This window comes from Sardina pilchardus, chromosome 5, assembly GCF_963854185.1.
Source record: "Sardina pilchardus chromosome 5, fSarPil1.1, whole genome shotgun sequence".
NCBI lineage: Eukaryota > Metazoa > Chordata > Actinopteri > Clupeiformes > Clupeidae > Sardina > Sardina pilchardus.
This window is the reverse complement of record NC_084998.1, coordinates 10146065-10160253: the sequence shown is the minus strand read 5'-3', so window position 1 is coordinate 10160253 and position 14189 is coordinate 10146065. Positions and strand designations below refer to the sequence as shown.

The window sequence follows — 14189 nt, the reverse complement described above, 5'->3', positions numbered from 1 at the left end:
GGGGGCGGGACTTGTTCACTTTCTCCAGTTCTTATACTAGGCGCATTCGACTTCATGTAGCCGTCTTAAGACGACTGCAGACGAGACTATTTCTGACATTCTGATAGGTTTTCAACCATGACGTATGTACAACTCCGGTTTGAAAGACGTATCAAAATGTCAGAAATAGTCTCGTCTGCAGTCGTCTTAAGACGGCTACATGAAGTCGAATGCGCCTAATACCTCCTTCAGTCAGAGATGACGTAATGATGTGCACGTACCCTCCCCTTCCTCTCCCTCCTCTCCCTCCTCCTCCTCTTTCTCCTCTCCCTCCTCCTTCTCGGGCGGCTTGTCCGAGGTCTGCGAGTTGGAGTCGGAGTCGGAGTCGGATTCGCTGTCCGAGGCGCTAGCCTCGTCCTCACTGTCCCCACTCATCGTCCTCTTCCTCTTCCTGCTCTTGGACGTCTGGATGGGCGGGACACAAAGACGGCAATTAAGTATCGGAACACACACATCAGAACATTGGTGCACGTCTGAAAAGTCAGTGGAATGGATGAGTCACTATATATATATATATATATATTATATATATATTATATATATATAAGCATACTGAACACAAAATTATTACCACAGCTGATACCTCAACACCCCATGTCTTGTCCTTATATGTCTGTGTGAATGTTTTTTGTGATTGGAGCCTTGTCAAAGAAAATTTTCTGTAACCCTTGTGTAACAGACAATTAAGTATTATCTAATCTAAACACACACACGTACCCTTTTGGGCTCTGGAGGGTCCTCCACTGTGGGCTCCTTCTCTGCCTTGTCTCCATCAGCACCAGTGTCCTGTATCTCTGCGTCCTTCTCTGCATCTGCTGCTCCCTCCGGCTATGGAACACACATACACGTCACACAAAATTGGCATGGATTGTTCTTCAAAGGGTCTACTGCATACTCCCCAAAACACAAAAACATACACTCCAAGGACCGATTTCCTGGGCATGGATTAAGCGTAGTCCCGAGACTACAAGCATGTTTTCCCAAGGGAAATCTTCACTGAAGTTCTCCTTTATCTGGGAAAGCAGCCCTAAATAACTCCTCTTCCCCTTCCTCTACCCCTCCCACACACACACACACACACCTTCTCCTTATTGTCCTTCTCGGCGGGTGGTTTGCGGTCGGCGTCGGCCGGGCGGAGCTCCTCTCGTTTGGGCGGTTCGGAGCCCCCGGAGGACAGCCTCTCCCGCTCCTCCTCCTCGCAGGGCATCTCCAGGATGCGCAGGTCGTGCTCCGAGCCTCCCTCCATCTTGATCACAGCTGGAGGACGAGACACACGCCACAGGACAATGAGACCACGGCAGAGCGGTAGATAAAACAGAGTGGAGACACTCCCATAGACCTCCATAGGAAAAAATGGCAGTGCTTTTTCCAGGCCATTTCCTCGTTATGGGACTTTTGGAACTATTTACAGCCAATCTCTTGGTCAGTAGTCAATGAGTTAATTGATTACACCTTCCAGCATCCAGAAGTACATCCCACCCTCCTGCGATTCATCAAACATCAAAGAATGTCGCAACTCTCTTTCTATGGCTCTGGACCACGGCACATGGGGCTCTCCTCAACCCTCTCTCCTCTCCGGCTTGTTCCCACTGATCTATAAATAACACTGGATAGACTATCCCATTGTTGCCATCACATCATTCTTTATAGATCAGTGGGAACGAGCCGGAGGATCGAGGAGACGTTGAGAAGAGCCTAAGGACTGTGGCTGCAGACAGACGAGAAATAGCTGCCGCTGTGCTGACCAATTACAGGTACCATGGCTTGACATTAACGGCTGCCTGGTTGCCCTTTGCACACAGGTGAGCGAATCAACACTCTAGTAATTAACTTTCTGGTGCTTCATCACAAACGCACCTCCTGGTGGTAAATCTTCATAACAGTCTAACATGTCTGATTTTCATAATTCCGTTACAGAGGTTAGCTGAATTCACATGGCCAGTACCTGCATCCAAGATCTTGATGATGGCCTGGGCCTTGTCGATATCAAGAGAGACGTTGTCAAACCAGCCGTTGTCCATGAGGTACGAGTAGACACTCAGCCTGTTCTCCAGTGCTGCGTGAGCTTCGACCTTGCGTCGGCCAGCCTCATCGGGGTGGTACTTGGAGCGGAACCTGAGTACCAGCAAAAGCACCAAGACATTCCAAGAGTGGCCGGAGCGGGATGGGGTGGGGGGTGGAGGGGGAGGGGAGAGGCAGGGGCAGGGGCAGGGGCAGGGGCAAAAAGCAAAAGCATGTTAGGGCACTTTAAAAAAAAAAACTGTAAATTGCAAGTGGCACTTGGACTTGTAGGCTACTGAGAATTGAGTATGTGTATTGTAGTGTGCCTGGCTATTTATTGGGTCAATTGACCTTTTGACCAGAACCCGCTCCATTTAACAGAACATTTTCACTGACTCCATTTAAGGACAGGGATTCTATCAATTCTCAAGGGTAAGCAACTGAAAGCATATCACTGTCATAAAATTCTTTTTTTTTCTTTGGTTATTCCACTCACCACAATTCAAGCAGAGATGAAAGGAAGAAAACAGGATTAAAGCAACATGTTTTACATTAAGCTATTCAGGTGAAAAAACAGAACTTGGCGTGGTGTGGACTAAATTTACCTTTTCTGCTCCCAGCATTAACACACATACAGACTGAGAGAGATGTTTCCTTCAGTCAAAAAAAACACGTTCCGCCGTGCGCATGTGCACACGCAATCTCTGCTTTTTTTCGATCGCATCCAAATATGAGAGAGAAAAAAAAAAGAGTGGGGAAAAAATGATATATCACACGCTTAAGAAAAAAAAAAAAATCTAGTTCCGTATACGCAACAGGCTTAGGTTTTGTGTTGTCTGACTACCTAGGGCCCTAGTACTGTGGTTTTCTAAGAGCAACTGCATTGTGCGCAGTGCAAGCCCTGACTGACTGCTCATGACTCCTGCGTAGGGTCCCACTTTCTTCCACAACCCGGTTGTGAAGGGATGGAGAAGGGTTTAGGAGGGAGGGTGAGGAAAGAAGTGTTTGTCTTGTTAACGCAGAAAACAAAAAAGCAACATAACAGCATTGACATTCCTTCACAACCACTGGAAACCTGTGGGGAAAATAGTGTGACATAAAGGCAGGCCAAGTCAAAACAGTTAATGCTTAATATGTGACCACCTGCCTTGCAGGGTTTGGACACTCCACACAAAGGCATCCAATCAGGCAGCCCAGCTTTGCAAGCCTTCACATTTAAAGCAAACACAGACTGAAACAGAATTAGTTATTGAAAAACTTCCTAGGACAGTCCCTGGTTACTTTCCTGTTAACTTATCCTCAACAGATATTAAGGACTTGTTTTTACCTGAAATGATAACTGACGATGATGTTGTACCATTGTAACAGTAGAATCCTTTAGAGGCAGACTTTACTCAACCCCCCTGGCTATGGACCATCTGACATCCATGATAAGTGATGGACAGTAGTACTAATTAAGCCTACTCCTTAAACACCCTTTCTGCTGGCAGTCCAACTAACCAGCTTCTACTCCAAATCATACTTTCTGCTTCTTAAAATGCCAGCAGCCATAGCCTACTTCTGATAACTGTCTGGCACCCTGTCATCTTCCATTTCATGTAGACGTAGCGTTTCATGTAGACAGATCAAATCCTTTCTGTGTGAATCGTGGCAACCCTAAATATCCACTTTCCCTCTGCCAAGGGTAACGCCAATGCATGTGAGCGAGAGTTGAGATGAACGACAATGGCAATTTTGTTCGTACCACTCTTCATCTTTGTGGGCCAGGAAAAAGTCTTGCATCTGCTGCCGCCTGAAGTCGATCTTGTACTCGTTGTAGCGCTTCACCGCCTCCATCTCGTCCACAGACTCATCGAGCGAGAGCAAGAACTCTCGGAAATTCTTCATCACAGGCGGAGGAGGTCCCAGGTCCATGTCATGGATATTTCCCAACCTTACCGACAAAAACAGTCCATAATCAGAGGTGGTGGGAGTCTGTTTGTCTACATGAAGCCCCACATCAACACAGAGCAAATGCAGGAATTAGAAGATAATGTACAAAGATGGTGGCAAAACTCACCTGGCCTGGATAGGAATAGCATGGTGAGGCTGCATCAGGTGCATATCTGGATGACCCCAAGGCTGGGGAGGGGCATAACTTGGCCCGCCACCCCCACCATAGCCCAGGTCAAACCCTCCATGATATGGGTCGCCTCCGTGGTCGTCCCTACACAAGAGCGAGACATCGGAGTTGAAAGCGGACAAGAGAACCAAGCAAGCAAGAGTACACCGACCAAGAGAGTATTCACACTTGACACCACAGTCATAGAGGCCTACCAGTCTCGCCTCATCCGTTTAGGCTGGGATCCCATGTCGTGCCTGGGGGGCGAGAATCGTTCGCGGCGGCCCCTTTCGTAGTCTCTGTACTCCCCGCGGCTGCGGCGCTCCCGCCCTCGGTCCCATTCCCTGCCCGATGGGCGCCAGTAATCAGAAACAAGGGAAAACACCATTAAATGACAATTCTCAAGCCATCAGCAGTAACACTATGTGGTGGTCACACCATCAGAATGCAGAATCAGACTATACACTCCCATCACTGCAATGCAGTTCATCTGGCCTCAATTCAAGTTACCCATTAGCATTACAAATAAATTAGTTTGTTTAAGAGTTATTAAGACCTTCCAAATACAGTTATATTCTGATCCATCAGATGGCCCTTTGCTCCCTCTCATTCACCTGTCACTCCAGTCGTCTCTGCGCCGGTCTTCTCTTTCTCTAGAACGGTCGTAGTCACTCCTCTCCCGGCGGAACTTGTCCCTCCGACGGCGGTCGTACTCATCATCGCTGTCTGCCATGACGTAAACTGCGCAAATAATGGAAAAACTGCTGTAATGGCAAAATAAATCAGTCGACGTTTTAATAGTCTAATGCCGACTCGATAAACATGCTGTGTTTAGTCAACGTCGTGCTATGATCATTCAGATGTGTTCATTAACAGCTTCAGGTTACCTAACCCAATGCTGGGAAGGTGTTTCTGACGGACAAAGGCCTAAGCAAAGGAATGCAACCCAGAAGTCAGTGGGCAGCTAATAACGTAACAGCAATTCTTGGCATACCGACAGCTGACAACGTACTATCCTACAAACATTAAATCCTACAGTATCTGTGGGTTTGTTGTTAACTGGGCTGAAAGCTAGCATACCGGTAGCTAAGTTGCCTGCCAGCTCGAACCTCATGTAAGTAACGTTAGCTAACTTTAGCCAACTTAACGCTAGCTTAATGCTTTTGGCTACCTGAAGTTTTCAACAAAAGCAATGCACCAAGAGCAGCAATGTAACCTTAGCTCATGAGTGGAGCTGAAATGGGTTAAAGTTAGCATGCGTTCCCCATGCAAAAAGACAAATAGCGAGCAACGAACACTGCATTGCGAGGATAATGTTGCCTTATTTCCCAACTCCTTTCATGCTTGATTAGGACAGCTATGCTATGGTAGCTAACAACAGAGCATAGTTACATTGATTGTCCAACGCTTGGAAATTAGACCTCTACGCTCAAGTTTACTTTTACATGTATTGGGCAGGTACATTATCTGCGCATAAGTCACATGAATCGATGTAATTCAGGGAATAGCTTGGCAAAGTTCATGTTCACCAACAAAGCCATTCATTCGCTTCACCAGGCCACACAAGCTAAATAGGCTAGCGTTAGGTAGACATTCTCTGGTGCAAGTAATGGCTAATGTGCACAAAGCTAAAAAAGCCGCTGTCGTCGAATTACTGCAACATCACAAACTCGTAAAGCATTAAGCGATGTTAAAACACACAATAAACACTTGTATCTAGGTAAATTTGTGACATACCGACTACTCTCTCTGGTTTCAACCAGATTCAACTCCCGCCAGCTCCACGAAGCGGTAGCTCACGTTAGCAGAAGGAGGAAGAATGCAGCTATGGCAACTTCTCGCGTGAAAATGTGCGATTAGGTAATACCCAATGACTGCAGAGTCACGGGAGCTAAATTGGTCCAGACCTTCTAATCTAAATGAAAAATATGAAATTTATGTCTTTTTCACCTGTTTTTTTTTTTATTTTTTTTTTAACGTCTAAAGCCTACCTTACACTGACAAGATTTGGGAAAGATTCTTGAAAGATTGTAGTCTTTGAACTAATGCCTATCATTCAAGCTTTACTCAAAAGACTACAATCTTTCAAGAATCTTTCCCAAATCTTGTCAGTGTAAGGTAGGCTTTAGCCTTGTTTAGACACCTCAAAGGCTGGACTGCAACGTGATTATGTTTTTTTTATTTTATATTATTATTATTTATCTTTTAATATCCTTGTTTTGCACAGTAACGCAGTGTGTTTGTTGTAGGTGCATGACAAAACATATTCAATTCAATTAAACTGTATGTATATCACCTTAGAAGAGGAAAGACCTGCAGCAACAGCTTTAACAACTTTGGTAGACCTATAGGCTATAACTTGTTTGAAATGTTGTTTAATAAGAAAACGTGTTGTTAACTTTGAAATGTATAGAATGTCCCTCATCCAATGTCTTTTAAAGTTCTCCTGTATGTTGCTTCTCATGTCACAAAAATGCAAGCGTACCCGACTGAAGCAGTTCCTCAAGATGAGAGAGGGCATAAAATATTATCTAAATGACGTCAGGAGTACGTATTTCTTTTAGTAAGAGTGACTGCAAGAGAAAAGGTTTAATTCTACACATAAAATATTCACAAAAAGTACAAACCAAGTGACATTGGCCTGAAGTAGGCTAAGTGAAAATGTTTAATTTCTTATCTCACAGATCCTATCTTACAATGCTCATCTTCTGAAATCACATTTTCTGTAGCTTTCTTATTTGATATCTTCATTATACTCCACATCACAAGCAAGGTTGATCATTTTCACCTATAATGTAAATGGATCATAGGTATGAGGAACATTCTGACATGACATACCCCAATATTCTACATTTGTTTTAAAAATTCTGTTAGTGATTTGGTTTATATGCACACACTCGTATACCTCCTATTTGAATTGATAGCCATCTCTCACATCATAGCCATCACAAAACCACATCAGCAACCCACCCCCTCCAGTGGTTCCAACAAGGTTCTGACTCAAACAGTTTCTGCTTTCTTAGTTCTCCCTCGGAACTTTATCTGTTGGTCAATGAATTCCATCAGGCCATGGGGCCATCTAGAATCTGCCTCGCGTTCTCTGGCCACTTGTGGCTCTATCCCTTCTGATAAATTCTGTCCGTGTCGAGAGGATGAGGAAGAAGATGATGATGATGATAGTGAGGGCATTTGATCTTCAGCGGATCCCTCAGCGTCAGCATTGGGCATGGCAGAGTCAAGATGTGCAGCAAACAGGTCATCTAAGATCTATGTGAGAGGATGAATTTGGTTAATTCATTCAAAAAGAATTGCTGTAACATCCTTGAGAGTCTTTTGCTTGTCTTGCTTTAATGAATTCTTAAATAAATGAGGTTACATCATTGCCACCACAGAGCAATTCATTATTTAGCTTAATTTGTACAATATTTAATAATGAAATGTTTCTTGAACTGGGATGGACTTCTCAAATATTAGTTACATGTTTTAACAAATCATGCAGGTCATCATACGTTTTAACGAAAAAGCTCACCTGAGAATCAAGTTGGTTGGATTGCACCAGTGGTGAGGGCAAGATTAAAAAGAACAAAAAGTATAGATAAGCTGAAGAAGAAGAAGAGGTTGATCGAGCCATCATTCCCTCAAGTCCTCTGATGGGATACAAACTTTGACGAGTAGCACCTGGTAAAATCCAAAGTATCCTCTGGAAAAAATTGTTGGGATCAACTGTCACATGTGACTAGCCAGTGAGGTGAGCTTGTGTGTTCTGGCAATGTGCCAGTGATTTTATAGATCATCAACAGATGACGTCATGCATTGTGAATACCACTCCAGCTGTTACACATGTCTCACCCAGTAAACTTGTAAGTGCTTTAATGGATTACCATCCTATGATGTCATGGGGAAACAATTTGATACGCCAATTTTTGTCTTTTATTCCTAATATGAGTTATTCAACTAATTGACGACTCTGATAGAGAAATTCATTAGGGCTAATAATAACTGAATTAAATATAGGCCTACCTCATACATTGTTTCCTATACATGATCCTATGCACAAAAGCAAAGTTCTGGTTAGTTAGTCAGTTAAGCCTTAAAGGGATCTGTAAAGCGTGGCACCTGCATGCGTTCAAAAAGATGATTATAGCCGATACTATACCTATCACAGTAGGCTATTTTCATTCATAAGTCTAGCTAAAGAAATAATGAACCCATGAACCCAACAGGAGGCACAGAATTAGAAAAGACCACCTTAATCTTTCTGATGTGGTGCTTTACATGAGCTCAGTCATTACACTAATTAGCTGAGTAAATGAATCATGAATGGCGTATTTTTGCCATTAATGTTTTCTGACCTTGAATAAAAAAATTCAGAAGGGGCTTTGATGCATTCTTTCTCAGAACAATGGAACTGACCACATCACGCCATGTTATTTCACCCTTAGTTTGGGGGGATGCCAGCAGTCATGAGATGAACTCAAAATCAATAAACTACACATACTGTAGCTGTGTTGTTAGTTTCAGTAAAACAGTACGCTATTTGTATTGTTACATTTTATTTGACATTCACAGCCTCATGGCAGAAGCACCTGTTGTTAAAGAGTGGAATTTAAAGAGTGAAATGAGTTGACAGACACAGACATTTTGGGAAGGGCTTCCTGCTGACTTTGATGACTTTTAAGACCAGTCCTCAAGTCTGCATAATGAGCAGACTCAGTTGACTTTGGGATGACGGAAGTGCTTGCCAGCAAACTTTGCATCCTCTCCCAATTCCTCTTCAATGCTGAGGGGATGAGAATAGTTGTTTGACATTACTTGAATACAAGGGTACTATTTCAACATTACAATAAGTACAGCGCAAGGGGATTTTTAAAGGACTCACCGCATTAACTGGTTGTACTTTGCAAGACGTTCTGACCTACAGGGGGCACCAGTCTTGATCTGTAAAGGAAGGAGAGCCTTAACATACTGGAACAGAGCTGTAACACAAACAATAAATGTAACACAAGCTGTAACACAAGCATATATTTTTTTTCAGAGAGCAAGCATACCTGGCCAGTGCACAAGCCAACCACCAGGTCTGCGATGAATGTGTCCTCTGTCTCCCCTGAGCGATGGCTGACCATTACACCCCAGCCATTGGACTGAGCCAGTTTACACCTGTGGAGAAACACATCTAAACCAACCACAGTCTCATCCTTTCACCAACTTACAGACACACTGACTATCATCATGGCTGCCATAATCAATTGGGAGATCAAGAGGTGGGAGATCAAGTGGTCAGATCAATGGCAGTTCCTTCTTTATTCTTTCTATACTTAGAAGTTCGATCATCGATACCTCCTCTTGTTAAAGTGCTATACACTTACGCCTTGATGGATTCTGTAACTGTGCCAATCTGGTTGACTTTCAGCAGCAGGCAGTTGCAGGCTTTTTTCTCCACAGCCTGCTTGATACGCTTTGGGTTGGTCACTGTCAGGTCGTCGCCGACCACCTGGATGTCCACTGATCCTGTGAATGCGGCCCAGTTCTCCCAGTCATCCTGGTCAAAGGGGTCCTCAATGGACTGGACTGCACAGGAAAAGAGTTACTATAATTATTGAACATATTGGAGGAATATTTAAAGTGGGAAATGAGTGCGTAGATGTTTATGATAATAGTTCCTTCATGAACAATGGTGTTTCAACAAGATCTCTGTTGTGTACAGGTAAGTGTGATGGTGTGAATATATGAGAGAGAGCCAATACCTGGATACTTCTGGATGAAGCTTTTGTACAGGTCTCCTAGTTGTTCTCCAGTGATGTGGCGTTTCGGGTCATCGGGGGACTTGAAGTCCAGGTCATACTTCCCATTCTTGTAGAACTCTGAAGCGGCTACGTCCATGCCAATGATGATCTTGTCTGTGTAGCCTGCCGTCTCAATGGCAGACTTCAGAAGCTCCAAAGCTATAAACCACAGACAAGACCAGATGCAAGTTGGGAACTTGGAGGTGGTAGTGATACAATTTGATCTCATCTATTTTTGAGTAAGAGGGGGAATAGCCATACGGGTCAAATAACGATACAACAAAAACACAAACTGAATAATTATGACTGAATTCATTTCTGCACTGCGAGGTCAAAGGTCAAACTAATTCCGATGAACACACCTTCGTTGTTTTCTAGAATGTTGGGAGCAAAGCCGCCCTCATCTCCCACATTGGTGGCATCCTTGCCGTATTTGCTCTTGATGACACTCTTCAGGTTGTGGTAGACCTCTGCGCCAATGCGCATGGCCTCATGAAAGTTTTGGGCTCCTACCGGCAGGATCATAAACTCCTGCATGGCAAGCTTGTTACCAGCATGGGATCCTCCATTGATGACATTAAAGGCCTTGGCGAGAAAGGTACCCACAGAGATGATATGGACAACAACAGGGAATAAAATGCATGAGTGTCAACTGAAGGGAGGCAACTTTGCAACGTTGACAGCTAATGAGCAGTAAGAATTGTGTGACGTGATGTTTTACACGTGTAAATGGGATTATCCAAAAGAACACCTCCAGTTATGCCAGTTACTACAGTTGCAGCTGGATTCATGTGATGTTGTTGTGTTGTTATTGGTAACAAGCTTACAGGCACAGGTAGAATGACCTTTTTGTTCCCGGCCAGGTCAGCGATGTGGCGGTAGAGCGGCACGCCTTTCTCGGCCGCTCCTGCCTTGCACACGGCCAGAGAAATGCCCAGGAGGGCATTAGCACCAAACTGAGCTGAAAGAGGGACATTCCACACTTAGGGACACGCTGAGGTTGACAGAATAGAACAGATAGAAGATATCCTGATGTGCTGAGATGCTCACATTTGTTTTCTGTGCCATCCAGCTCAATCATGAGCTTGTCGATTTTCTCTTGGTCAACCACATTTAGCTTCTGCAAGGGAAGAGTGGGAAGAAAAGGATCATGAGGGCCATAGTGAGGTCCAGCACAGGCCGCCAAATGCAGTAGTGAACTGAATGAGACCAATCATTCTTCCTGACCTGCTTCAGTAATTTGGGGGTGATGTGGTTATTAATGTGCCCAACTGCGTTCATTACACCTGAGCAAAACAGACATGAGGTTTCAGTTCATGAATAATAGCTATGTATTTTTTATTTTCTTTTATTTCTTTTAACTATGACTCGGACAAAGGACATGTTTTTCCATTTGCTAAAAGACACCTATGTTGAACCTTGAACCTTGAACCTTGTCACCAGTATACTTCATATTGTGGCTGGCAGCCTGATCTCTCACCTTTGCCCAGGTAACGGCGCTTGATTCCGTCTCTCAGCTCCAGGGCCTCGTGGACACCAGTGGAGGCGCCACTGGGCACAGCAGCGCGGAAGCGACCTGAGGGCAGACACCTGCATGACCTTTTCACCTTTGACATGTGATGCATGCAGAAAAGATGTGGAAGGTGTGCACATCCCTGTCAAGTACAGACGAAAGTGAATATGCTAGAAGTAGACATTCGCACGCTTCTTTTATACCCCCATTTTGAATTGCAGCGTTGTGACCTCTTGACCTTAGTATGGATGGATGGTCACAACATTGTGATAAAAAAAATAAAAGAAAAAATTATAATCGTTATACTTTTTTCCTTAGTAGGCAAAGGTATACAACACCTTTGTTTTGTGTAAATTAATAAGCTGTCTTGTAAGTTTGTTGGGAGACTTGGACCTGACCTGTATGTACAATATATACCCAGGGTGTGTGCTGCTACCTTTATGTGTGAAAAGGTCCACCTCTACTGTGGGGTTTCCTCTTGAGTCGAGGATCTCACGAGCATGGATCTTTGCGATGGACATCCTGGCTGCAAGGGGAGGGAAGCAAAATGAGCTGAAATATTAAAACACATCAAAAGCATATTTATAATTCCACACATTGTCATCCTGATACCTTCCATCAAAGCCTGATAGTGTCATGTAAACAAAGATACAAATCTGACATTTCCATTCATGTTTCCTGTTTATCATCTTTGGATTGTCACCTGTATTTAAAAGCCTTGGTACCGCCATTGCAATATTGAGCCCTATGTCCTTGTCATTTCAGTACTCAAGATCGGTGTCCACTTTCATCCTTCCTGATCCCTACACATTAACAACCAATAGCCACATTGGACTCTGCTAAATGACCAATGAAGCAAAGGCTGTGGGTTGGACCAGGAAGTGTGATGTGATTGGCTGAGTCAACACTGGAGGACTATAAATAGAAGCAGAGCGTTGTCACGGTAAACTCTGCTTCCATCGCAGATGCCTTTATAATCCTTACTCCTTATGAGCCACCTGAGGATAACATGCAAAGACATCATACTCATGCAAATGCATGTATCTGTACATATGGACATATGGTTATGGTATTTTGCAGACGCTTTTGTCCACAGTGACATACAAATAACAACAATACAATAGTTCAATTTAACTGTAAACAATGTAAAAGTTGGTAATACCACATCAAAGAGAATAGCGATAATAAACAAGAATGTCAATTCAATCAATAGCTTTATGAAAATAATTAAATACTATAATATACAAAATAAATATATACCTATTATTACTAAATATATACGTATAAATATATAAATACAGCATGTGGAAACATTTGTACCACTGGGGAGGGAAGGAAGCAATTCTCCTTGAGTAGAAGCTCTTTCTCCCACCTTAATTCAAGTGTATGCATACTATAATACTCAGCAGTGGGACTTTTCCAGGTCTCTCCCCTGCAGTTATAGGTCTACTTCTGTTACCATGCTCACTCCAGGAGATACTGTGGAGTGCTGGCCTCAGAGTGACACATGCCAGAGATATTGTGAAGCACGCTGAGCACTGAATATACCCCCCACAGGAGTTCTAATAAAACACTTTGACTGAGGGAGCAACTTCATAAAATTGTTATGGTCACTCAGTTAATAACAAGTTTGATTCACTCCATCAAAAGTGTTATGATCAAAAGGCATACAATATGATTATTCCCTCCGCAACAATTACAAATATATGCTTCTTTAGCTGTGTCCAGCAGAGGCACTGGAAATACATTGACCTTTTATGTCTCATATAGTCATGCTCCTTATCCCCTAGCCTTAACATATATGTCCACCATGCCAGTCCAAACAAACACCCTGGAGAATTCTGCCAGAATACCACATCCTTCCAGCATGAGATAACTGGCCATCTTGAGTCTTGCCTATGGAACGGGTCACAAGGCTGCCTGATGGTCAGTTATCTCTCGTTCTCTCCAATGCTGGCCTTAACAGTGCACATTTACCCTCTTCCTACTCAGATACACAAACACAAAAGGCTTTCACTTCTTGACTCTGGAGACATAGGCTTAGTGCCCCTAGACTTTACAGCAAATGCACACACAAGTGAATGAATGTGTAACTGTCCAGTTCAGTTTCCCTCCAGGCTAAAGTTTTCAGCACTTACATTATAAACCATTTGCTTTTAGACTTCTGGACACTTTCAGTGATCGGTCAATGGTGCACATAATATATTTCCCCCTCCAGCAAGCCTGTTAAAGATACTGCTTTCCAACATAGATAAGACTTCAGACTTCATTACATACCCCATAGTCAGATTTTCGAGCAGAGTATTTTTTTTTTTAGCATTCAATACACCATTGGCAAACACAAATAAAGTAAAAAGAAATGTAAGGAAAACAAACTTTACCTATGTGGCGGTGGCCTGTGTGTCTTGGATAGTCTCTCCTTACTACTGTGGGGCAGCTATTTGAAACTCCCCCTTATTAATGTCAACCATCTCATGCGGAGGTAATCTTAAAGCCAGCCCAACAGTCTCCTGCATGTGAAGTAACTACCAGCTGTCTGTAGATGGTGCTTTTGAATAGCTGGTGCCATTACAAGAAAATACACATATTTCAGTCTCTTACTAAGTCACATAGGCCTTCATTCTTAAATATGAATTCAAAAGTGAAACCACATCACCTTTAAATATAAAGCAGAAGTGTAAAGAGGTCACTGGCCAATACCGAGACTGTTGGAAAGGTCAGAGATTAGAGATCATACAGGGTAGTTCTGCAA

At 43.3% G+C, this 14189-nt stretch overlaps 2 protein-coding genes across 4 annotated transcripts in view; both read right to left on the bottom strand.

The window, feature by feature from the left end:
* The window catches only part of srrt (serrate RNA effector molecule homolog (Arabidopsis)), a 12246-nt gene extending 6250 nt beyond the window's left edge, over positions 1–5996 (bottom strand). Inside the window, exons 1-9 of one of the 2 annotated variants that reach the window (XM_062536360.1) lie at positions 5879–5996; positions 4756–4882; positions 4357–4485; positions 4100–4246; positions 3785–3973; positions 1985–2154; positions 1121–1296; positions 757–867; positions 261–444 (exon numbers count right to left, since the gene is read on the bottom strand). In XM_062536360.1, the coding sequence (XP_062392344.1) occupies positions 261–444; positions 757–867; positions 1121–1296; positions 1985–2154; positions 3785–3973; positions 4100–4246; positions 4357–4485; positions 4756–4874 (1225 nt within the window). In that variant the 5' untranslated portion in view covers positions 4875–4882; positions 5879–5996. Of the gene's footprint in view, positions 1–260; positions 445–756; positions 868–1120; positions 1297–1984; positions 2155–3784; positions 3974–4099; positions 4247–4356; positions 4502–4755; positions 4883–5878 lie in introns of both variants that reach the window. The other variant, XM_062536358.1, reaches the window with a different exon arrangement.
* Positions 5997–8689: 2693 nt separating this feature from the next.
* On the bottom strand, positions 8690–13954 carry LOC134080111 (beta-enolase-like). 2 transcript variants are annotated; one of them, XM_062536357.1, is made up of 12 exons: positions 13819–13954; positions 11874–11963; positions 11405–11500; positions 11152–11210; positions 10975–11044; positions 10752–10885; positions 10287–10509; positions 9886–10083; positions 9508–9709; positions 9190–9298; positions 9021–9079; positions 8690–8921 (listed from the first exon to the last, which is right to left on the bottom strand). In XM_062536357.1, the coding sequence occupies exons 2-12, from the start codon at positions 11956–11958 to the stop codon at positions 8852–8854; spliced, it is 1305 nt and encodes a 434-aa protein (XP_062392341.1). In that variant the 5' UTR covers positions 11959–11963; positions 13819–13954; the 3' UTR covers positions 8690–8851. The 2 variants fall into 2 exon arrangements, with proteins under 2 accessions (XP_062392341.1, XP_062392340.1); XM_062536356.1 differs by lacking the exon at positions 13819–13954 and adding an exon at positions 12141–12222.
* Between the last annotated feature and the right edge of the window lie 235 nt (positions 13955–14189).